This window comes from Guillardia theta, assembly GCF_000315625.1.
Source record: "Guillardia theta CCMP2712 unplaced genomic scaffold GUITHscaffold_54, whole genome shotgun sequence".
NCBI classification, from domain to species: domain Eukaryota; class Cryptophyceae; order Pyrenomonadales; family Geminigeraceae; genus Guillardia; species Guillardia theta.
Genome location: NW_005434620.1, coordinates 272,747 through 294,361, shown reverse-complemented (window position 1 = coordinate 294,361; position 21,615 = coordinate 272,747). Strand labels below are relative to the sequence as shown.

Here is a 21,615-nt window from a genome sequence, read left to right as displayed (position 1 = left end):
TGTGAATATCATGACTGACGGTACGGTACTATACTGCCGGCACAGCGTCGGAGTTGCACTGATACGGTCTGGGACGACGTGCCGGCCGCTTTGCCACGGTTACGTTGCGGCATGTTGGCCGGTGTCCGGGCGGCCGACAACTCGTCACTTACCATAGTACCGTACAAGGATCACGGTGGGCTGACTCCCGAGTCCACTCCCGTGCGGCGGTGGCCCGACCTCAGCCGCTGATCCCGGCGGCCGCCGCCGCGGTCGGCCCGCCCCCCCCCCCCCCCCCCGCCCCTCGGCCCAGCCTGCAGGGCCTGCCGCGCTCAGTACTCAGCGGCTCAGGCTCAGCGGCTGCTACTCAGCCTCGGAGCCTCAGCCTGCCGGGCCGGGCCCGGGCCTCACGGTAAATGCTAATTGCTGATCATCATGACATTTTAATCAAAATTCAAGCGATCCGAAAGACTTGGTGTAAATTTGAAATATCCAGGAAGAGCAATTGAAGGCTCTCGGACAACGGACATGGCCCAGGGAGAGGAGGGCGGAGGCAGGAAGCAGCAAGAGAGATGGAGGGGCTGAAGGGGATGTGGAGAAGCTAAGAGCAACTCTGAGAGCTCCTGCACATGACAAGGAAGGAGTAGTCACGTCCCCAGCAGCGAAACTTCAATGAAGCTGGACTATGATACGCTCCGTCAGGTGTGTTTGCTTGTTCGGTTCTTTCTCCTCCGCTGTGATCCATCAGTGTCCCTCCCTCTGAAAGAATGGTTGTGCAGGCTGCAGACCTTGCTGGGGACACGGGACCACTCGTAGAGACTGCAGTCCTCAACCTGGCGAACCACGATCTCGACGACGTTTCCATTCTCGTCCAAGAAACTCCAGAGCTCGAGAATCTCAACCTCGCCTTCAACCATCTTGACCGCGTGACACCGCTGCAGAAGCTATCATGCCTGATGAGGTGGGAAGGAGCGGCAGGCCATGTGGGAGCTCTGAATGCCTGACAGGTTGAACCTGTCGCACAATCAAATCCTGGATGTAGAGAGGATAGGGCAGCTGCAGGACCTGGAGGTCTTGAACCTCAGCAAGAACAAGCTGACGAACCTGGGGAGCATATGTGACCTTATGAACCTCGAAGAGCTCTGGCTCCGAGACAACGACTTCAGAGATCTCCAATCGATCCAGGTTTGTTGTGCAGCCTCCGCCTATGGATCGACCATTGACGCGCCGTAGAACCTCGGGGCGTGTTCGAACCTCAAGAAGCTGGTGCTGAAGCCAAACCCAGTCTGCAGGTGAAGAGCATGCGAATAGAGAAGAGATTCGGTTGGGACCCCTTACGATGCTCTACTGAAGGGACCTGCCGGAAATTTATTTCAAGCTCCTTGTGCACAACGTCCCCTCGTTGGAGATTCTTGACGGAAGGGCGATCACTAGCGAGGAGAGAGATGCTGCTGCTGCTTTCTGGTTGAGCCATGAGGTATGCTGCATTTGTTTTGACCTCCCTCCCCCCTCCCCCCCTCCTCCTCCTCCTCCTCCTCCTCCTCCTCCTCCTCTCACTTATCCGTTGTGCCCAGGGTAGGAAAGTGCTGAAAGATGCAGGGCTGGAAGGGACTAGGAATGCCCGACCGCACGTTCAGGAAGGGGGGGCGAAAGAGGAGCGTGGGGATACCTGCCCATGGGGGCAGAGGCACCAACGAAGCAGAGGAAGACGAAGCCACGAGAGGCAAAACCTGGCGGAGGGAAGGGCTCTGACGGCCATCAGTCTCGGAAGAAACCCACGGAGACAAGCTTGCGGGAGCTGGCAGGGATGCCGGAGGAGCCGAGGAGGAGGAGGGGAGGGATAGAGGAGGGGAGAGAGCATGTGGAGGTGTATGGAAAGAAGGGGCCGGCGGCTCTGATCCTGCGGCAAGAAGGCTTGTCGGAAGCTCGATACGCCAACGGATCAGTGGCCATCAGTATGGATGATCTTCGAATCACCGCCATGTTCAGGAACGGAGATGTTGCTGTGACTTGTGATGCCGAGGGCAACGCAATGGTGAGTTGTGGGAGGGGATTATCTTGTCCGAGGTCTGTAAAGGGAGCTGGGGTGTGCGGTAGGGGGAAGGGGGGGAGTAAGCGAGGGGAGGAGGGAGCACGAGGGAATCAGCGGCGCCTCCAGTCCTGTCGTCTAGTAACATGTTGCGAACTGATCCTGCTGCCCTACTTGTTCTCTCCTCCCTCCCCTCCTCCTTGATACATGGTGTCGCTGGCTCAGACTGAAGGGATGTCACCAGGTTTGTCTCCCGTCAGGTTTCGTGGTCTACAATCACTCCAACGACAACGGGGGGCGCCTGATGGACTTGGTAACGGGGCAGCTAGTCTGCGAATGGAGCAGCGATGGTCAGATGAAGGGCGATGGGGGGGGAGGGGAGGGACGGGAGAAATTTCTCCTCCAGTGCAAGCTCAACGATCACCTTGGAGTTCGCATCAACAGACCAGGAGGAGAGGTCGAGGTGTTCTTCGTGACCGATGGAGGAGGTAGCGGCACCTCCTCCTCCTCTTCCTCCAGGAGGGACAAGAGGATCAAGCACTTGTTCAGGCCGAGAAGGGCGAGGAAAGCAGCGGCTGAGTGGGACGCAAGTGGACCGTTTGGTGACGGCGAAGCCCCGCGCCCCGCGCGAGGTCCGTCGGTCCCCTCCATCACGACCGATGAATATCTCTATGAGATCAAGGTGAATTCGAGTCTCCTCCTCCCCCTCCCCTTTGTGGTCTCGCAGGGTACGGAGTTAGGGTACTACCATGCCGCTCCCCCCTCCCCTTCCCTCCCCTCCCCTTCCCTCCCCCTTCCCCTCCCCTTCCCTCCCCCCCCGCCTCCTATGACCCTTCGTTGCTCTCCCTCTTGCCTCTTCTCATCGTCTTTGCTCCTCACGCAACGAACAGGCGGCAACAGACAAGATCATTGACTTCGAGAAGCTGAAAAGCAATCTCGGGAGCGGAGGAGAGGAGGTCGAGCTGCAGTTTCGCGGCAAGATAGGAGGCAACGGCAGCGGGCCGATGCTTCCCGCTGGAGGGGCGGCACGGCGTCGGGCGTACGCGGAACATGTGAGGTCCAACTTCGGTCTCGGGGGCACCAGGAGCTCGGAGCGATCCTCTCCTCGGACCTCCAGGAAGAACTCTTGGGAAGTCAAGCTGGACGACTCGAGCGTCTTCGAGCAGACTGGGCTGGGGTACGGAGACCCGAAGCTGACGAGGAGGAGGGAGAGCGAGGGGAAACAACCGGAGGCTGCCCCCAGCCCCATCGAGTCGCAGGTGAGGAGCGGGATGGAGAGTTCGCTTCGCTTATCCTGTGCCTCAGGTCTCTGCTCTTGCTGCGAATGCCCGGGAAGCTCTTCGGAAGCTGTCTCAGGGGATGGAGGAGCATATCGTTGAGGGTACGTGAGGATGCGATCGAGGATGTGACATTGACAAGCTTGTAGAATCCAAGAAATCACCAGGCAGCAACGCTGGCAGAGTCCCGGCGAAGAGGAGCAGTGGAGAGGCGCGGAGAGGAGGAGGAGCAGCAGGAACAGGAACAGGAGCAGGAGCAGGATCAGGAACAAGAGCAGGAACAAGAGCAGGAACAGGAGCAGGAGCTCCAAAGTTCAAGAGCAACTCGTCGGTTGTGGCAGCTCCTGCTGCCTTAGCGCATGCTCGTGCTCAGCCCCGGTGAAAGAGGAGGTGAAGTCATCCACTCTTCTCATGCTGCCTGCTTGTAGGGGAAGCAAGGAAGGAGATGGAGGAGGAAGAGGAAAGAGCGCCGTGACGGTAGAAGCTGAGCCCGATCTGCCGCAGGAGGAGCTCGACAGACTCAAGGTGACACGTTTCTGTCGCACGTGCGCACGTTGACACAAGCGAGGCAGGCGATCCGCGAGCAGATGAGGAACATGATGAACAATCTGAGCATGGCACCACAGTACTCGTAAGGATTGATTGGTCTGTAAGGGAGTGTTCATAGGGGTGGCGGAGGAAGGGAGAGGGGAAGAAGTCAGTGTTGCCTCCTCGAACTTGGAAGGGATGAAGAAGATCAGTCAGAGACAAGAAGGTGCAGCAAGAATGCTGAGGAAACAGAGGGAGAGGGTGCATGAAGTCAGTTGGGTTTGATGTACATATGTATTCATTTCAACGAGATGTTCTCAATTCATAAAAGCAACAAGATCTATTTACACACCAGGGCATCAATCGAGGCTGGTGAACTCGTGGGACAGGTCCTTGCAAATGCACAGAGGAGCATCGCAGTCGCACTTCTCGTGTTTCGTGCGATGGTGAGCAGATGACTTGCAGTTGCAGACGTGCCCGGCAACCGCCAGCATCCTCCTCCGGATCTTCTGTCGCCTTGCCTCGTAGTAGGCGCTCCGAAATGCCGACGATGGCGACTCCTCGGACTCTTCTGCCTTTGCCTGAGCATCCTCTCTGTCTCTCTTCCTGCTGCTGGCAGTTTCTTGAAACTTGACGGAGCTGTGCGAATGATTGACTTTGACGCCGTCGTCCAGCATGAAGATGGTGCACATGCATTTAGAAAGCTCGTTCTTGGTGATTGGGAAAGATACATGATGGTCCATGTTTTGGGGCAGCTTGAAGACGTGTTCGAAGCTTTGTTGAATGACGGGGCATGAAGAAACAGTTGCCATCATATGTGACTAGTATTGTACGAGCGCGGGGAGTTCCGAAGATCGAACGAACGAAGGTAAAGCAAGATGTGGGTTCAGTGGAGGAAGAGGATGGGTGGGAAGAATGTATTGATCAGAGAACGAGGGAGGAGGAAGAGAGTGGAAACTGAGAGCAATGAGTAGAGGACAGGGTCGATTCGATGGTGGGCGGGGGACTGCGGAATTGATGGCCAGGAGGGAAGATAAAGGGAAATTTTTGTCAGGGAATGTAAGCATGGTTATGATCGTAAAGGGGTCCCACCGGTGCTCACCGGAGAGGGCAGGGGAAGAGGTATAATGAAATTACTTGAGGTCACATATAGCAAATACCTATCCTTGTGGAACATCTATCAGACCTTTTGCAAGGCGGAGAAGAAGGGGGTAGGGGTTAAGGTTATCCAGACAATATGAAAATAAGCTTTTTCGAAGATGATGACGTCAAGAAGGACAGAGATGACAGGCTCACGTCCGGACGTGACATAACTCAATTTTACAAGTTCCGCGGAAGTCTGTGAAAAGTTCAGACATTTCCTATAATTGCTGAACTTCTCACGAGCGGCTCACAACTCTATCCCCGTTTACTCCATTTCGTCACAGGGCAACCACGAATGATTTTGCTCCAAACGACTTGTCTTTGATTCTTCTTTACAAGACGATGAGATCTGAGTGCTCAACAAATACATCGTCTCGCCAACTCTATGTCAGCAGGAGCAATCAAATCCTTCAAATCTCGAGATACAAAACCCTATCCTAACTGTTCGGCTGAATCAACGTAACGACCTTAGTTTCAAGTACTTGTTTGGTCTGGTTGCGACTCGGCCTTGCGTCGACAAGATTCCGGTCTCGGAGGTCCGAAAATTATCATCCAATGTCCAAATATCATTCTATCGTTTGAAATTTGTACCTGCCGCCGGGGCTGATTTGACCGTACATAGAAGCGTGACAGCTGAATGCAGGCTTACAGTCGGCGGGGTGATCAGCAGCTCAATTGGCTCGCCGTCTCAGGCACATTCAGGCGGATCAGACGGCTGTCATCCTAGTCATCCAAATCGTGACATCGGTGCGTGAGAAGGCTGATCACCGCTATTCAGTACTCACGGTCCCGTCGTCGGACCGTTGCCAACTTGCCATTTGCACTGCTAGCCGGTTTGAGTAAAAGCCAGGTGACTGATACCACCCGGCCGCTACCGTGACGGCGGGCCGGGCTCGGTGGCCCAGACCCGGTGGACTCGGCGCCGAAGCCGGGCCCGGCCGCGTGACTCAGTGAGTGTGACACTGAGTTTTCTGGTCTGCCATCATCACGCGTTTGCTTGTGGCGAACAGACAAATCGAAGGGACAAAAACATGGCGCGGGGGAGGGTTGGAGGCTTGACAGCGAGAGCTGCTGTGAGGAGAGGAGAATGGCAGCAGGTGCAGTAGTGGTAGTTACCATGATGAGAATCAGGTATGAAGTACAGGAGGGGCAGGAAAGAGCAGGACAGATATGAGAGTGGTGATCGATGTGCAGGAAGAAAGCACAGGGCCGAATGCAAGGAGAAGTGCAGTTGGAATGAGTGTAACAGAGAAACTGCATGCAGGTTATGGGTAAATTGAGTCAGAGAAAAGAATCTCCTGCCGATGTCATGCGGAAGAAATGAGCTCGATAAGCACATTTTTTGCTCTCGAATTGCGATAAGCTAGAAAGATGATTTGTTTTTCGCATTTTACGTGCTTTATCTATTCGTAGAATGAATATGTAGAGATAACAAGTTCTCTCAATGGTTTGTGCTTGATGGGTTTGGACGTTGCTGAAACTTCATTGGATGACTTTCATCGACTAAAGATCCTGGTGCAGAGATGCTCTCGATTTTGTGGAATGCTGCTCTTCCTGCCAAGCAGGGATCTGACAACACTTATTTCGCTGGAATGCATACGGTCTGGTCATGACAAGGGATGGTTTCTATACTGATGAGCTTGCAGCCTTCCGATCCCTCCTACAGGGATGATCCATCCAGAGTGACGGGTCACAAGCACAGGGTTTCAGGCCACTCTGCTGGTATGGCGGCCATCGCCTCTGAATAATTTTTGTCATGCTGATGAGAATGGATCGATTCACCTCTGACTTTGTTTGCATCAGACATGAAGGCTATCTTCGGATGAACAGATTCTTAAATGATGGAATGGAAGATTTATTCCAAGCCACATTTTGCAGCACTCCAATATTCTTAGTAAATTTTCCTGTGTCAAGTTAGCACAATACGGCGCTGGTTTATGAATTCGTTCCGAAAATTGTGTATACAATCTCTTTGAGGCTTTTCAAAGACTCGCTTACACGAGCTCGTGCATCAGCAATCGTGGAATCCATTTGTTCCTTCCGGAACTTCGTTGCCTGCCATGTTTGTCACTTTGCGCATCATTTTCAATCCGTTCTGAACGAACCGAGCGCAACATTTCTCCTTCATCAAATTTTTCTTGAGCTCTTTTCAGATTCGCAGCGGCGACCTCGTAGTCAGATTTGCACTTGTGAAGCTGACAACAAAACGGTCAATGCTTTTTGTTTAGATCTGATAGGTGACATACATCTGATAGCTCAGCCTCCCTTGCCTTCATAAGTTTTTCATGCTCAGAATCGATCTCAGCGCGGCTGCTAACTATTTTCTTCACGGTATTGATCTACACAATACTGTCAGATTCATTGCATTTCAATCAGTCGAAACAAAATCTCACCTCACTCTGCAACTTCAAGCTGCGTACGCCAATCTCTTGGGCCGTTTCATTGATGCCCTGCACTCTGTTCATGATGTTGGTGATACTCGGAACATCTGATGTCCAGTCTGAGGATGGTTCGAGAGCAGAAAAGTTTCCCGGTAGAAAAGGAACCTCACCAACCTGTCGCAAGAGACTAAGGGTTAGTTTGCATACGTTACAAAGCAAATGAAAGCTACATTCAGAGGCACAGTATCTTCAAAATCTTTCGCGGGCGAGACTTTGTTCGAAGCCTTGGGGGGAGTTTCTTCAACAATGGATGTGTCTTTGTCTGCTTCACCATTGATCTCATCTTCTGGAGCCTTGGAGGCAGTGAGGTCTCTTTCGTTCTCGGAATCAGACACGTTCTCGTTGTCCTTTCCCTCGTTCTCGTTTGAGATGGTGCTCGTATAATTCTTGTCCATGCCCTTGTTCTGCCTGGAGGAGCTGAAGGATTCTTGAGAGTCGGGGTCGCTGTTCGGGACGTTCTCCTTCTCATCATCAGTGTCCGTCTCCTTGGCAATCGAGTATTTCGTGGCTGTTTGCCGTTTGCGCAAGGGAGATCCGACGGATTTCTCATGATCTGGAACAGGAGAAGCCTCTCTGGAGTTTTGGCTGGATGGGTTGGACCGCATCCCAAAGTGAGAGACTTGCCTCGTAAACGTACAGGAAGCCATGAAGGAGCGAGTCAGGAGGTTTTCCCTAGCAGGTCACTTTGAAGAGGGGTCCACTGCGTGTAGAGAACCTGGAGGGAAATGTAGCGAAAGGGGAAAGAGATAAATATGGAGAGAAGAGACCCTGAAAGTTTACGAGAGGGAGGAAGCGCTAGGTAGGAGCAGAGAGAGGAAAGGCGGTCTGGCGGGAAACCTTTGGATTAAGCTTGTTTGTATGGGTGGGGTACTCATATTTTGGGGTTATTTTTGATCTTGGGGTATTGGTGATGGGTAGGGTGGTATCAATTTTAGTACTTCTTGAGATCATCAAAGGGGTACATATTGTGAATATCCGATATATTGGGGTGGGGGTTCGAGGTGGGTAGGTATAGATCAAGTTCGTGGATTTGAAACAAAGGGGTTGGTAATCGATAGGGTGGTACCCTTACCGTTCTGACTATAGGAAAATTTCTTTAAAAAGGGGGTCATATTGTAGTCTATGTGAGAGATTGAGGGTGGGGTGGGAACATTAGGAATCTACAGAACGTTACGATGGTGGTTGTACTGTAACGGTTCCTATCGAAGCTGTTGGAAAAGCGAGGTCATGCTGGGAACTGCTAGTAGCGAGCGCTGAGGACCAGAAGCGGAGGGTGTGTAAGGAGGGAATGAAAGGAGAGTTGAGGAATCAACGTTAGCAGCACAAAGATTGACGATTGATAGCAGGAAGAGATTGAAGATGTTTGAAGGAGTAAGTGGCAGGGAAGAGGAGGGTAAGGAGGCGAAACAGAAGGTTACCAACGTGTAGACATTCAAGTTAGGAAAGTGAGAAAATTATAGCGAAAGGGAGAGAAATCTCCCGCTGTGTTTTAGTCTCTCAAAGTACATGCTGATGTGGATTCCCTTAGAAACAAGAGGAAAAGACCCCATTCTGCAGAACTCTTCGGCCGGCTAAGGTTACGATGAATTCAAGTTTTCAGCAACCAATGAATGGAAAAGGTGCGTTAAGCCTGGAACTTTCCTGGAATTATCTGATAACTTGAATCAAAACAGTGCCTGTCCGGGGACTCATAGGAACCAACTTCCGAATGAGAAGCCCCGGAAACGCGGAGTGCAGAGTGTATGTGGGGAACATGGACCCTCGCCTCAACGAAGGAGCGATTGTGAAGCTCTTTCAGCAGTTCGGGAAGCTGAAGCGATGTGACTATCTCTGGTTCACCTCTGGGCCTAGGAGGGGGCAACCGCGGTGCGTTGGATTTGATCAAAGAAAGTTGTTCTGAACCCACTCAGAGGCATATGCTTCCTGGAATTTGAGTCGGCCGAGGGTGCTGAGAAGGCCATCGCAAGGATGAATGGCAAGGTGACCTCAAGTCTCTGGTGTTGAACGAAGATTGATGACGAGCATGAACAGGAGCTGCATGGAAGAAAAATCATCGTGGAACGAGCTCAGGATCACTCACAGAATAAGAATGAGGTAACTTTTGAGCAGTTCCAGGATTGGTTTGAAGGCTCATCAGTTCTAATTTGTTCAGCAGGGGGGGGTTGCAAAGGGTGCCCTGTTGGGTAGATCAGGTGCGAAGACGGAGAAGAGGAGTGAAGTGTCTCCGAACGCGATGATTGCTGCGCTGAAGAACAAACTCAACCAAATGGAGGTCTACATCCGTGTTTCTTGCTCTTGGATGTCTTTAACAAAATCTTTCATCAGAGGGAGAATGACTAGCGTCCTAAGCTGGAAAGCACAACTTGTAAATGAAGGAGGGGATTGTACAAACACCAGAAGAATTGAAGAAATCAATTATCAAATATCCTTGATCAGTTCGAACTTCTCTCCAACTTTTGGGACGATGGCACGATTGATGATGATGAGATAAGAGTTCCAGCTGTCCCTCCACAGCTCCCACATCTCCTTAGACCTCGCTGCGTCTCCTTTCTTGGAAGCCTCAGCTAGCTGCAACGAAGCGTAGTATGCCTCATTCACGTAGAATCTGGACACTAGCGCCTCGTTGCTTGTCCCGTAGTTCTCACTGATGAGCAGGGCGTCTGCGAACAGGACTGCTCGCCTCAGCAGCTTCTCGGACTTCTTCTTGTCCTCGTCCGACATGGGGTTGCCCAACGTGTCGTGAAGTGTTCGCAGCAAATCAGAGCACAGATTGATGGAAGCCTTGTATTTCTTGTACCCGTCGTACCTCTGCTTGATAGGAACATACTGGCAGGAGTCCTGCCAGGTATCAGAGTGCAAAGGGCCAGAGGGCATTAAGGATACTGACATTGACACATTCACCGAATGCGTTGAAGACAAGCTTGTCCTTGCTCTGTTGAGGAGCGCTTCCTAAGTCAAGCCTCCTTGGTGGGTATCTAGATGAAAACAATGAGTGCCAGCTATCATGTGAGGCAGTGCATGGAAGAAACGTGTACCTTCCTTTGAGGTACGGAAAATCCTGCTCTGTGATGAAGACTCCGCGTTGACTGCCCCTCTTCACGTCATCATCAGCAAGTGCTAGGCTGGGAACCAGCAAAGCGACTTTGGCTATCTCAATCAGAGCAGCTCTCCTGCTCTTCTCAGCCTGCATGGTCATGCAAGGGCTCCATTGACGGGTGTATCCTTTCCTCTCAGAGTCGATTCCTGTCGGAACTTGACCTCCTCTGGCCCCTGTCCTTGCTAATGGAAGCGACCGCATGACGAACCCATCGCATTTCCACATCGTCATCATGAGAGTCGCCAGCATCGTGCGACGGAGCCAGCCTTCCGCCCTCTGAATTGCCATGGTTGGCGGTAGCTCGATAGGATCCTTGCGAACTTGTTAATTCCACCCCTAATATTTGGAGAAAATTAGGGTCGCATATCAGGCCAAAACCGTTGCCCGGGCCGCCGGGGGCCCGGGCAACGCACTAGCCTCGGAAAAAAAAAAGCCTCGTACTGCTTTTTAACTTAACTTTGAGTAAAAGCCAACTCGACCCAGTTGCTGGGCGGGGCATATGTTTGTTGAGTTATATTAAAAAATTGTTTTAACATGGAGGAATTACCGAGAAACAAAGTCGCCTCAGAAGTAGATATAGTAAATAAAAGAAGGCAGCAACTGAATCCTATACCACCATTACGCTAACATCCAAATATGAGCAAATCTTGTTGCAAATAGTTGGGACATCGCCTTTTTAGAGAGGTGATCAGCTGGGATCAGCGCGCTATGGTAAAATGCGAGTCTGACCGCGCCATCGAACTCTGGGCAGAAGCCCAGCAGAAGATGAAGGAGTTGTTGGAGATCCTTGATGGACTAGCAGTGAGCATTAATTCTCATTCATCTGAGAGCATGAATGCCTTGCTCGTTCAACTAGAAGTGACTACATCAACAGAGCTGAGCCTCGAGGAAAAGAAACAGCATTGCAGAGCTCAAATAGTTGACAGTTTTTCTCAGAAGATAAGACACGCCTTCATTTCCTCCGAGTCAACAAACATTTCATTAGACTTAACGACCTTTGAAACGTTTACAAATAGAAAGGCGATGTATGGGTTGATCGAACATCGTGGTCCTGATTGGTTTCAGTGCTTCGAAAAAACAATTCATAAGCAAGTGTTTGACTGCATTCTCGGGTATGTAAATGATCGTAAAAAACTGCAAAATATTACAAAAAAAAAGATGCTCTTGCCGTCGTTGAATACAAGATTCAATGAAGTCCTCGAACAGTATAGGACTCAACAATACCATGACGACCTGAAGCAAATTTTGGAGAAAGTGGTGGGTCTATTTTCCTCATTGGATACAGATCTGTTGTCTTTTATGAGGAAACGAATTCGAAGGGTTATCAAAAAGGGCCGTGGAAATCCGATGGTCACAATGCGAAGGGTGCGAAACAATACCTGGAATTGGCGGCTCAGTGAAAAACTGCCAAAGTTCTGCAATCCTCACTGCATTCATTGGGTAGACAGTAAGGTGCCTGACTACATTGCTGTCGTATTTCATCTCTATGCTGATCAAATCGAGTTCGAACCTTGCCAAGGGGAGGAGAAAGCTAAATCAGCGCTTGATGCAAAACCGAGGCGGATTGAGCTGAAAGGTATGATAGCATATGAAATCTTGCGAACACGTGGGCCCAGTATCAATGCGGAATACAAACCAGAAGACTTTTTCCCGAATATTTGTGTTCAGATAAAAACTTCCCGTACACGCAGAATAGTGAAAACTGTATGGCATCATCTGAAGCTCAACAAATCGAGGTACCTCAAAGTAGGAGCAGACATTGACAAAATCCCTGAATGGATTCAGAAAGGAAGATTCGGAGATATTAGAGTACCGGGCAACAGCGCACAGCAAGGAATACGAATTATGTCCCTTGCTACATACATTGAAACTTTCTCTAAGAAACTGGATATGAGTAAGGTGAATCGACTGAACCAACCTGTCGAAGGTTTAGATAAGGAATTGGTTTACCTTTTCGTCATGTCCAATGCTACATTACTCCACCATAGGAGGAGGGAATCAGATCCGGAAAGACCTCCATTAAGTGTATACGTAGGTTTCACAAAGGAAGGCCTTGTCAACCGCTGGCTGTTGGGGCAATTTCCTCACTGTGCGCGTGCTGCAGGTGCAGCAAATGCACGCGATGCAGACGAGATGGCAAATATTATTCAAGCTTATCACACCAACACCAGTGCTGGAGTATTTCACTTGTACATGGCACTCTCGAAAGTTAGGGAGACGTGTCAGGATCGAGATGGTGCTGAAAATATGGAAACCGCCCTTTTTGTACTTGAGAATCGGGAAGGAAAGACTGCAAAAGATTCCGAGAAAGTTTATATCCAAGAACTAAAGAAGAGTATGGAAGGTGAAAAGGAAAGTGACATGGGCATGGTTTTCAATACGATGGACTGATCAGAAATTATATATAACGATTCTTCATGCAAGAAGCTTCAGTTGATCTCTTCAATCTTACCTGTTCCTCTTGCTCAGCATAACATTTAGCTTTGGTGAAAAGTAACGATATATCATTCTTGTATGAGTGAGCAAAGTGCCGCGATCGTACATATTTTTCTTCTGCTGCTGCAACCAATGTTGACTCTGTTCTGTTCTTGTATGTTCAGATTGTGATGTAGGAAAAACTCGTCAAGATAACGCTGAATCAAGTCAACGTATTGGCCGCGCAGGAGAAGCAGCCTCCCGCTTGGCTGCTATCTTTTCCTACTCGAACCAGTTCAGCATCCCTCTGCCAGCGAGTACCAAGTCTCGTAGCATCGTCATGCAGCATGTGTCGGCAGACATGCCTGCATTTACCTCTCCCGAGACGTTGTAGATATTCACAACTACATTCTGTCCAGCAGACCTTGCCCTCTCGCTGTGGCAGTTCTAGAAGCATCCGATTGGGCCGCTCCCCTAACGCACACACCCCGCCCCTCGCCACGGCCTTGAGCATGTCGCTCTACGACCGGAAGCAGCAGACCTCGGCTCCGTCCGAGAGGGCAATGGACATCCTTTGGGCAGGGGAGGGTGGGTTATCGTCCGACGCTCCTCCCCTCGAGGACGAAGTACTTGAGCTCAAGATCTTCTTCTTCTCTACCGCTATCAACGTGACAAAGCCTCTGAAGATCGTGTCGCGCGTACAGGTTGGTAGGTTATAATCACTTGCTACAACTGATCAGGCCAATAATCAAGAGGGGCAGGTACCGGAGTTCCCAACCCGGAAGTATCAAGAGGCGCCTCTCTTCGAGTCAGCGCTTAGCGATCGACTCAACTTTGAGGAACGTTTGGCTGTAGCAGTCACGCCCACCCTCGCGCGTTTACGTTCTACCGCCAGGGGACAGACACTTGTGCTGCGTGTAGGATATGTTTGATCGAGAGCAGAGGTAGTCGGGGAGCGCAGGATTCGATTTTACGATTTCATTACAACGACCAAGAGGAGATAGTCCAGAAGAATAAGGGGAAAATGTACAGTATTTCCATCGATTGTGCTATTGATGATCAATCATCGATGGTAAAATCGCTTCTGTCCCAGTCTCCTTCGAGGCGCCGGATTCGTCTGCGGATCAACAGCATGGAGTTCCACAAAGCAGCAAGCTCATGTCTCTTGCACACAGAGAACGTCCTCCAGACTTTCTCGTGCGCATGCAACGGAAGTTCGTTGCCAGGCTCATCCATCCTGCGGTACGCTTCAAGTCCGTCACCATGGGATTCCGTCATGGTCTGCCGAGTAGTATCGTCTCGCCTTCTTCGCCAGATGAGCACATCTTAGTTACGTGATCCGCTCAGTCAGCTTCATGACCTGATACGTCAGCATTTGGAGTCGTTCCGCTACAGATGTGTCATCACAGCTGGTCCAAACAGACGTAATCGAAAATTTACCCAGTCATTCTTGCCTCGTCAGCCATCCCTGACCTACTATTTTACAGTCACAAGCACGGATCCTTGTTGCAACCTCGCTCAACTGCATGTTGTCCCGTAGCTGCTAGAGGTCAGGCATTATATATATGTCTTTCCGCGTTCTGTTGTTCGAATATTCAATTTCTTGACAATCCATATATCTTGCCTTCAGCATTCCTAATACTGCCTTGTTATCTACATTTGAATTACAATCAGTATTGTCCTCAACTTATCATGCTGTAGAATAGTTAAGACATTTGATCAGGCAGTGCATTGCTCCTACACGGTCAGACTGCCCAACCTGAGCATAGACCGATGCCGCTCACGGGCCGGCCCGTCCGATGCTGATAGTAAGTTTGAGGCTCGAGGACTCATAATGATTCGACGGTTCAGTTGTGAACCGTTGAACTTGACTTTGAGTGTGAATGAGGTATGATAAAACAACCAAGGCGTGTTCGAGCCGGCGGACACCCGACAGAAAGGCTCACTAGTAGAAAGTAAGTGACGTAGCTCCAGTTTATACAGGCAGAGATGGCGCAAGGACTCGTTACATGGTCACCTCCGTTGGGATCAGGTTCACTTTCCCCGCGTGTTTCCTGTCGCAAAAGAGGATGAGAAACTTTTGAGTTTCCAGAAGTCCTTCGTTACCTCGAGACTGCCGCAGCGGCAGCAGCAGCCTTGGCGACCTTGCTTGCCTGGAGTAGAAGAGGTCTGTCAGAGACGAAGAGCACAGGAGTGGGGGTACTTGCCTTCAGTGCCTTCATCTCAGCCGCGTGCACACCCATTGACTGACTGTATTCCGACGGGCTGGGGACAGTTAGGATTCCCCCAGAGATCCGATCGACCTCTACACTAGAGCCGTGGTTCTTGAACATGTCCTTGGAGCTGCTAGGCTGAGCTGGGGTTTCGTGGTTGCCAAGCTGGAGTCTGGAGAGCTCCTCCAAGTGGGCACCTCCTCCCCCGTTAGACGCGTGACCCAGCGAGTTCAGGCCCTGCTGGATCGCCGCCAGCTGCTGCGACTGAGCGGAGAGCTGCATGTCGAGCGAGCGAGACTTCCTGTGCTCGTCGAACTGCTGGGAGATGTAGCTCTGCTGGTCTACCATCGAGTTCTTGAGGTGCTCGAGCTGCCGCTGCATGTCCGCCTGCTGCGAGCAGACCCTGCGCAGCTGCTCTGTCTGCTCAAGCAGGACGGCTTCCCTCTCGGAGATGTTGGAGATCCTGGACAGGCTGCCTCCTCCAGTGATCTGCATCCTGGCGTTTAGCTCTGCGATCATCGAGTCTCGCTCCTGCACGGCATAGCGAAGGTCGTCGATATCGCGGCTCATCTGCTGCATCTTGAACAAGGTGGTTCCGCTCGCATCCTGAGCCGTCCTGCTGTTATGCAGCTGAAGGTTCAGCTCTTCGATGAGTGCGTCCTTCTGCTGCACCATGATCCTCAGCTTCTTCAGCTCCTCCACCACCATGTCCCTGTGCCTTCGCTCCTCCACCACAGTGTCCAGGAATCCATCGACCTCGCTCTTGTGCTTCTCGAGCTGCTCGATCACAGTCTTGCACTGGGCCAGCTCTTCTGCCTGCTGCTCACTCTCCTGCAGCTGTTGCTTCATCTCCTCGATAACTTCTTGTTGCTTCTGCAGCTGTACCAAGAGATTGTCGACCGCTCCACTCTGCTCCTTGACCTGCCTGCTGAGGTCCTCCTTCTTGTTGAGCTCAGCCATCTGATCGCTCTTCTGTTTCAGCAGGACTTGGAGGTCCTTGATCTGCTTCCTTGCAGAATCAAGCTCCTGGTTCATTGCTTCTCGCTCAGCAATCTCGGACGCGACAATCTCTTGCAGCTTCACGATCGCCTCTTCCTTCTCTGCCAACTCCTGTCTCAGGCGCTCACCCTCATCGTCTCCTCCTCTGATCCCCTGAAGCTCTTCATCCTTCATCGCGATGACGGCATTCAGCGAGTCGATAGCGTCCTTGGCGTAACGATCAGCAGCCTGCAGCCTCTCCTCGTAGTCTTTCTTCATCGCGTTGATCGCTTCTGTGTGTTTCCTCCTTTGCTCAGCCAGCTCGTCCTGATGTTTCAGCTTGCTCATCTCGCTCTCTTGCCCCACGTTGCTCGCCATGGCCATCTCCTTTTGCTCGCCAGGCAAGACTTGCTCCCTTGCATTCCCCCTCTCCTTCACCCCCGTGTACTCTTTTTCCTTTACTTGTTCCAGGGCTGTCGTGACCTCCAGCAGCCTCTCCTGCAACGCTGCGATCTTCTCCTTCTTCTCATCGAGATTCTGCTTCGCCATGCGCAGGACGGTAGCTGAAGACACGTCTCTCTCCTTCAGCGCGCGCACCTCCTTCAAGAGCTGATCCAGCACCTGCACGAATAGATTAGATCGCACAAGAAGATTAATTGGTGGATGCTTGCCTGCCCCTCAGCTCCACGATTCTCGAACGAGTTTTGATTGACATAGTCATCGGGTGCGACATCTCCAGAACGCACGTAGCGAACGATCGCAGACAACTGCAAGAAGCTTGTCAGAAATGAGGTGAAACAAGCTTGTGGTAGAACCTCTTGTGTCAGATCCGCTGAAGGATTCGACCGTTCTGAAGGGAAATGATCAAAGCCACCAAAGACAAAATCCCTTAGTGTTGCCGTCTCACCTACGAACGCGTAGTCGTTTAATCCCGTGTATGCAATGCTTGACAAGTTGTCTTCGATGGTAGAGATAGGTACGGAGCTCTGGAAAAGACGGGGCAATACAAGTAAGTGACACCTGGCGATGGAGGGAATGCAATCACCAGCATGTTCGAACGTCTTTGCAGGCGCTTCAACTGGTAGTGAAAAGATCAACATGAGAACATTACAAGGACAATCAGAACGGGTGAAACCTGTTTGATTCTTGACTCTGAATCTGTTCAAGTCAAGTCAACAACTTGTTTGTGCGGTTCAGGACTTCAATATCAAGTACCTCCAGCATCGCTGAAGCCTGAAGAGATCGACTCCATGGTCTCCGGTTCGTGGCTGCTCCCAGCATTAGCACTAAAATATAACGCTGTTCTTCTTGATAATACTGCCTCTCTCCAATCCTCCGGCTCCATATATCGATGTTGATATCAGGCTTATCGCCCTCTAGCACAATTTTCTAGCAACTTCACATCGATCTAGTCTCTCATCCTCCATATCAGATACTTTCTCCTATCACCCCCCCTCCCGGACTTCATATTCCTTGTTGGTTATCTTCTTCCTGGTTCCACTGTTTTCTTTCCCCGCCCGTTGAGTTCTCTCATTCTTTCACTGAAAATTCCACTTTCTGATCCTCTTTGCCTTCTCAGTTCATATTCTGTCATCTGCCATGCCCTGCCCTGCCATGCCATGCCATTCTCTGCTCTCATTTTCTCTCGCTTTCTCTCCGAAATGCATTTTTTCACTGAGGAGTCGCGAACACTAACTCCCATGACTGGTGGGTGGTCCATCACCAGGGGTAGTAAAAACATTGGGGTGGGTACTTGATTTCAATACCTACCCATTGATGCAGAATGTCCTGGGAAAAAGGGGGTTAAATTTAAGGAAAATCAATATGACCGGTAGATCTCAATAGGGTACCCGTGATATATCAAATCGTCGGGGTGGTATCACAGGGTGGTGGTGGAGGTAGACCATGCAAGCCCGCCCCGAGTAAAAACTTTACCCAACTACCCTGAACCTTCACGGATCCCAAGATGCGAGTCGACATGGCAGAAGGGAAGAGGGGGAAGGAGAGGACGAGAGGAGCAGAGGAGCAGAGGATGACAGGAGGAAAGAAGGACAGAGATAGTGAGCTCAATGCATTCCGAAGCGGGAAAGAGACCATGGAGAGCGATAGAAGAGAAGTGTGTAGATTGCAGCGAAGAACATCAGAGGCAAGGATTGTAGAACAATGGAAGCACGAAAATGTGTGCCGAGAGATTCGCTCAAGCATGCTCCTGCAGGTAGTGCGATGGGATCGGAGGAGGGAACGAGCTTCGGAGACGCAAGTACAGACCTCACAAACGATGACACATTCCAGAAGCAAAAGAAGCCTGAGGTAGGAGAAGAACATGATGGGGGCGAGGAGGAGGAGCAGGTGGGAATGGACGATCGCTCTCATGATAGCGAGGAGGAGGGAAGACTGAAGGGGTCAAACAAGAAGAAAGGTCATAAAGGTGATAGGTGAATGCGAGGAGGAAGGGCACTGATCTCAGCGCGTCGCAGAGTCCAAGATGATTGCACTCAAGATCGTCAAACATGGCGAGTCAATATCTCATGACGTGTTCGAGAGGTTGGTGAGCTCGGATCTTGTACATCACACTGAAATCCCAAGGAAGGATCCTCAACCAGAGCTATGGGGAGGACGAAGGGAAGAAGCGGAGGGTGAGGAGGAGGAGGTCGAAGAAGGAAGAAGGATCGCAAGGTAACTATGAGAAGTGTCTGAATGCAGGTTTGTTTGATAGAGGTTGAAGGAACCGTGCAAGATGAGTTTGAAGTTGCTGGTGATGAAGATGAAGTCTGCGATGTTTGCATGATCTCCTTGTTCTAGCTTCGCTATGGGATGCCATGCGGCTGGCGAGACACAGGTGTGCTTGTGAGGTTTCGAGCCGATCTGGCAGACACTGAAGCGTGAGAAGATACGTTGAGGACAAGCAAGGAACTGAGAGTGTGGTGAGCAGTGAGGCAGCTGATGGGATGGTGTGACTGCTTCAACGGCAGGGACACGCTCCGCAGGGTGGGGATCAGCCGAGATGCTCGATGTGCAGGTAATCGAGAGCAACACGGTTGCAAGGATGAAGTCTTTGCTTTGTTGTTGTTCCTTCAGCTTGTCTGTGTAATCTGAGACTCTTCTCTCGTCTTCTCTCCCATCTTCTCATCTCTTCTCTTGTCGTCTCTGTGGGATTGATCTGTCTGTGCAAGACGATTCTCGAGTCATAGTCTGCTGGACAAGCAAAATCTTTGTCAAGTTTGTAGACTGAAGAACTTGAAGAAGGCAAGAACTTGTGCTGAAAAGTCTCTCATAACATACCGCCCATGTAGGAGAAGGAGGAGGAGAGTGTAAAGGAGGATGTAAAGGAGGAGGCAGCAGGCTTACAGAAAATTGTGAGCTGCTGAAACTACTTTGCCTGTCTTTACTGATTACCTCCTTCCTGCTCAGGAGGAGAATGATTTGCAGGCAGAGGAAGAGAAGGAGAGCGCGAGGGGTAACAAGCAAGCGTCTCCTCCGCGTCAGTGACGCTGATGCAGCTGCCCCCAACTTCGAGTTCATCCTCAAACAATCTCTCGATGAGGAGGGGAACGAGCTTTGTGAGGTGAGGAGACTTTTGGAGAACAGGGGGGGGATGGGAAGGTGGAAGTGAGGAGAGGACGAAGGTGGAGGAGGTGAAGGAAGGAGCGAGGGATGGAAGGGAGGGACTGGAGGAAGTGTATCGGGAGACAGACGGTGGCTGGCTGACTTTCGCTGTAGATCTGCATGGAGGACGTGGCAGAGGATGGGAACGAGATGGTTTACTGTGAAGGGTGAGAGACGAGGAGGAGGTTACTGGAGGAGAATGTGCACCTGAGGAGGAGGTTGTTGTTGGTGGTGGTGGTGGTGAGGACGATGACGATGAAGAGGACGAGGAGAAACAAGAGGAGAAACAAGAGGAGGAGCTGAAGACTTTCTGTCAGATGCAAGATTTGTGTGCATCAATGCTGCTATGGGGGGGATTTAGTCGATGGGCTTCCTGAAGGCGACTGGTTCTGCGAGGCAATTACTCCTTCCTCCTCTGTCTCCTCTCTATCAACTCCTTTCATTCATCTTGTTCTTCGCTCCTTCATCCTCCCACCTCCTCTTCGCTCTCCCCTGCTCCGCAGTGTTCCTACTATCCATTCCTCCCTCTCTTCTCCCGCTCCCTCCTTCCCGCTCCCTCCTTCCCCTCTCTTCTCCCGCTCCATCCCCTCACCTCCTCTCCTGCTGCTCCCAGCATCTCTTCTTGACATGGGCATGCAGGCATGTAAGCGAGGACTTGAAGGCATCAGCTGCATCCTCTGCCCTGTCCGACATGGCCCGATGAAACCCACCGATGATGGTGTGTGAACTCCCACCCTCCTCTCCTATCCTCCTCACTGAACGCTCCTCCCTTTTCCTCCACCGTTTCCTCCTCCTGTCTCCTCCTTCTTCCACAATCCCTCCCTCCTCCCTCCTCCTTTCCTCCCTCCTCCCTCCTCCTTTCCTCCCTCCTCCCTCCAACTGAACTCGAGCAGGTCGCTGGGCTCACGTTGCCTGCATGCATTTCGTCCCCGAGACGACAGCAGGTGACTGTGTGCGTCAAGAGCCGATCACAGGCCTCCAGGAGGTAACGAGAAAGTTCTGCTTCACTCCTCCTACTCCTTGGTTTTTAACCCTCCTCCTACCACTCCTCCTCCTCCTCCTCCTCCTCCTCCTCCTCCTCCTCCTCCTCCTCCTCCTCCTCCTCCTCCTCCTCTCCTATTCTCTTTCTTCTCGCTCTATCTCCGCGCTCTCATCGTTGTCTTTTCCGTTTTGCTCCTGTCCTCACTCCCTGTCTTGTCTCACCCTTTGATCTCATCTGCTCTCCTCTCCTCCTCCCTTCCTTCACTGAGTCTACTCCAGGTACCTATCGCACGTTTCAACATGAAATGTCTGGTCTGTCAGAGCATGGAAGGCGCCTGCGTTCAGGTCTGCCCCTTAGAGCATGCTATTCAGTGCTCATCTTTCTTCCTCCTTGCTTTCGTCTCTTCTCCTCCTCCTCCTCCTCATCATCATCATCATCACCATCACCATCATCATCGTCACCATCATCGTCACCACCATCATCATCAACTACAATATCATCATCCTTTCCTCATCTGTTCTCCTTCGTCTGCTTCTTCGCCCTCTGCTGATCGAGCTGCCAGTGCGATTATATCCCGACGTCGAAGAAGGCAAGAAAGAGATGTCGATCTAAGATCGCGACCTCCAAGCACGGCGCGTGCTTCTCGTCGTTTCATGTGAGAAGAATGAGGAATGGGGAGATGAAAAGGATGTAGATGAGTTAAATGGAAGCGAGGGAGGTGGAGGGGAAAAGGTGGGAGGGGGGGGGGGGGGGGGGGGGGGGGGGGGGGAGGGGGAGGGGGGGGGGGGGGGGGGGGGGGAGGGGGGGAGGGGAGAAGAGGGAAGGGTTTCTTTTTTAAAAAAGCCGGGGGGGGGGGGGGGTTTTTTGGGGCCCAAAAGAGGGGGGGGGAAATTTTCTTTTCCCCCCCCCCCCCCCCCCAAAGGGGGG

General features: G+C 51.4%; 9 protein-coding genes across 9 annotated transcripts; 5 read left to right on the top strand and 4 right to left on the bottom strand.

Moving 5' to 3' along the window:
* Positions 1–651: 651 nt before the first annotated feature.
* Positions 652–3,920, top strand: GUITHDRAFT_141414 (hypothetical protein; the record flags this gene model as incomplete). The annotated part of the gene is made up of 13 exons (XM_005829135.1): positions 652–681; positions 759–940; positions 987–1,164; positions 1,213–1,271; positions 1,333–1,456; position 1,554; positions 1,617–2,014; positions 2,253–2,690; positions 2,899–3,267; positions 3,314–3,389; positions 3,435–3,663; positions 3,714–3,810; positions 3,858–3,920. The coding sequence occupies 13 exons, from the start codon at positions 652–654 to the stop codon at positions 3,918–3,920; spliced, it is 2,244 nt and encodes a 747-aa protein (XP_005829192.1).
* Positions 3,921–4,097: 177 nt separating this feature from the next.
* On the bottom strand, positions 4,098–4,821 carry GUITHDRAFT_153628 (hypothetical protein). Its single transcript, XM_005829134.1, has one exon. The coding sequence runs from the start codon at positions 4,554–4,556 to the stop codon at positions 4,173–4,175; it is 384 nt and encodes a 127-aa protein (XP_005829191.1). The 5' UTR covers positions 4,557–4,821; the 3' UTR covers positions 4,098–4,172.
* Positions 4,822–6,475: 1,654 nt separating this feature from the next.
* Positions 6,476–6,873, top strand: GUITHDRAFT_153627 (hypothetical protein). The gene is made up of 3 exons (XM_005829133.1): positions 6,476–6,557; positions 6,603–6,678; positions 6,760–6,873. Exons 1-3 carry the CDS (start codon positions 6,480–6,482, stop codon positions 6,780–6,782), a joined length of 177 nt encoding a protein of 58 aa, XP_005829190.1. The 5' UTR covers positions 6,476–6,479; the 3' UTR covers positions 6,783–6,873.
* Positions 6,874–6,891: 18 nt separating this feature from the next.
* GUITHDRAFT_141412 (hypothetical protein) lies at positions 6,892–8,044 on the bottom strand (the record flags this gene model as incomplete). Its single annotated transcript, XM_005829132.1, has 5 exons — positions 6,892–7,011; positions 7,062–7,151; positions 7,203–7,295; positions 7,350–7,511; positions 7,568–8,044. The coding sequence occupies 5 exons, from the start codon at positions 8,042–8,044 to the stop codon at positions 6,892–6,894; spliced, it is 942 nt and encodes a 313-aa protein (XP_005829189.1).
* Positions 8,045–9,003: 959 nt separating this feature from the next.
* Positions 9,004–9,737, top strand: GUITHDRAFT_111772 (hypothetical protein; the record flags this gene model as incomplete). Its single annotated transcript, XM_005829131.1, has 6 exons — positions 9,004–9,016; positions 9,071–9,263; positions 9,308–9,377; positions 9,429–9,491; positions 9,553–9,669; positions 9,723–9,737. The coding sequence occupies 6 exons, from the start codon at positions 9,004–9,006 to the stop codon at positions 9,735–9,737; spliced, it is 471 nt and encodes a 156-aa protein (XP_005829188.1).
* A 78-nt stretch (positions 9,738–9,815) lies between these two features.
* Positions 9,816–10,715, bottom strand: GUITHDRAFT_88187 (hypothetical protein; the record flags this gene model as incomplete). Its single annotated transcript, XM_005829130.1, has 3 exons — positions 10,433–10,715; positions 10,285–10,372; positions 9,816–10,235 (listed from the first exon to the last, which is right to left on the bottom strand). Exons 1-3 carry the CDS (start codon positions 10,693–10,695, stop codon positions 9,816–9,818), a joined length of 771 nt encoding a protein of 256 aa, XP_005829187.1. The 5' UTR covers positions 10,696–10,715.
* A 2,706-nt stretch (positions 10,716–13,421) lies between these two features.
* On the top strand, positions 13,422–13,841 carry GUITHDRAFT_141409 (hypothetical protein; the record flags this gene model as incomplete). The annotated part of the gene is made up of 2 exons (XM_005829129.1): positions 13,422–13,613; positions 13,650–13,841. The coding sequence occupies 2 exons, from the start codon at positions 13,422–13,424 to the stop codon at positions 13,839–13,841; spliced, it is 384 nt and encodes a 127-aa protein (XP_005829186.1).
* Positions 13,842–14,870: 1,029 nt separating this feature from the next.
* GUITHDRAFT_164191 (hypothetical protein) lies at positions 14,871–16,532 on the bottom strand. Its single transcript, XM_005829128.1, has 3 exons — positions 15,117–16,532; positions 15,016–15,062; positions 14,871–14,963 (listed from the first exon to the last, which is right to left on the bottom strand). Exons 1-3 carry the CDS (start codon positions 16,482–16,484, stop codon positions 14,915–14,917), a joined length of 1,464 nt encoding a protein of 487 aa, XP_005829185.1. The 5' UTR covers positions 16,485–16,532; the 3' UTR covers positions 14,871–14,914.
* A 2,078-nt stretch (positions 16,533–18,610) lies between these two features.
* GUITHDRAFT_141407 (hypothetical protein) lies at positions 18,611–21,382 on the top strand (the record flags this gene model as incomplete). Its single annotated transcript, XM_005829127.1, has 13 exons — positions 18,611–18,644; positions 18,687–18,776; positions 18,903–18,939; positions 18,991–19,031; positions 19,073–19,119; positions 19,394–19,456; positions 19,512–19,557; positions 19,601–19,665; positions 19,821–19,859; positions 20,346–20,424; positions 20,600–20,691; positions 20,967–21,032; positions 21,251–21,382. 13 exons carry the CDS (start codon positions 18,611–18,613, stop codon positions 21,380–21,382), a joined length of 831 nt encoding a protein of 276 aa, XP_005829184.1.
* Between the last annotated feature and the right edge of the window lie 233 nt (positions 21,383–21,615).

Bases quoted from the DNA above. Each gene is read 5' to 3' on its own strand.
- GUITHDRAFT_153628 (XM_005829134.1), bottom strand. From the start codon at position 4,556: ATGGACCATCATGTATCTTTCCCAATCACCAAGAACGAGCTTTCTAAA.
- GUITHDRAFT_153627 (XM_005829133.1), top strand. From the start codon at position 6,480: ATGCTCTCGATTTTGTGGAATGCTGCTCTTCCTGCCAAGCAGGGATCT. The intron at 6,558-6,602 runs GTCTGGTCATGA...ATGAGCTTGCAG, and splicing joins ATTTCGCTGGAATGCATACG to CCTTCCGATCCCTCCTACAG. The intron at 6,679-6,759 runs GTATGGCGGCCA...TGTTTGCATCAG, and splicing joins GGTTTCAGGCCACTCTGCTG to ACATGAAGGCTATCTTCGGA.
- GUITHDRAFT_164191 (XM_005829128.1), bottom strand. From the start codon at position 16,484: ATGGCCATGGCGAGCAACGTGGGGCAAGAGAGCGAGATGAGCAAGCTG. The intron at 15,063-15,116 runs GCAAGTACCCCC...CTTCTACTCCAG, and splicing joins CTGAGATGAAGGCACTGAAG to GCAAGCAAGGTCGCCAAGGC. The intron at 14,964-15,015 runs GTAACGAAGGAC...CTTTTGCGACAG, and splicing joins GCCGCTGCGGCAGTCTCGAG to GAAACACGCGGGGAAAGTGA.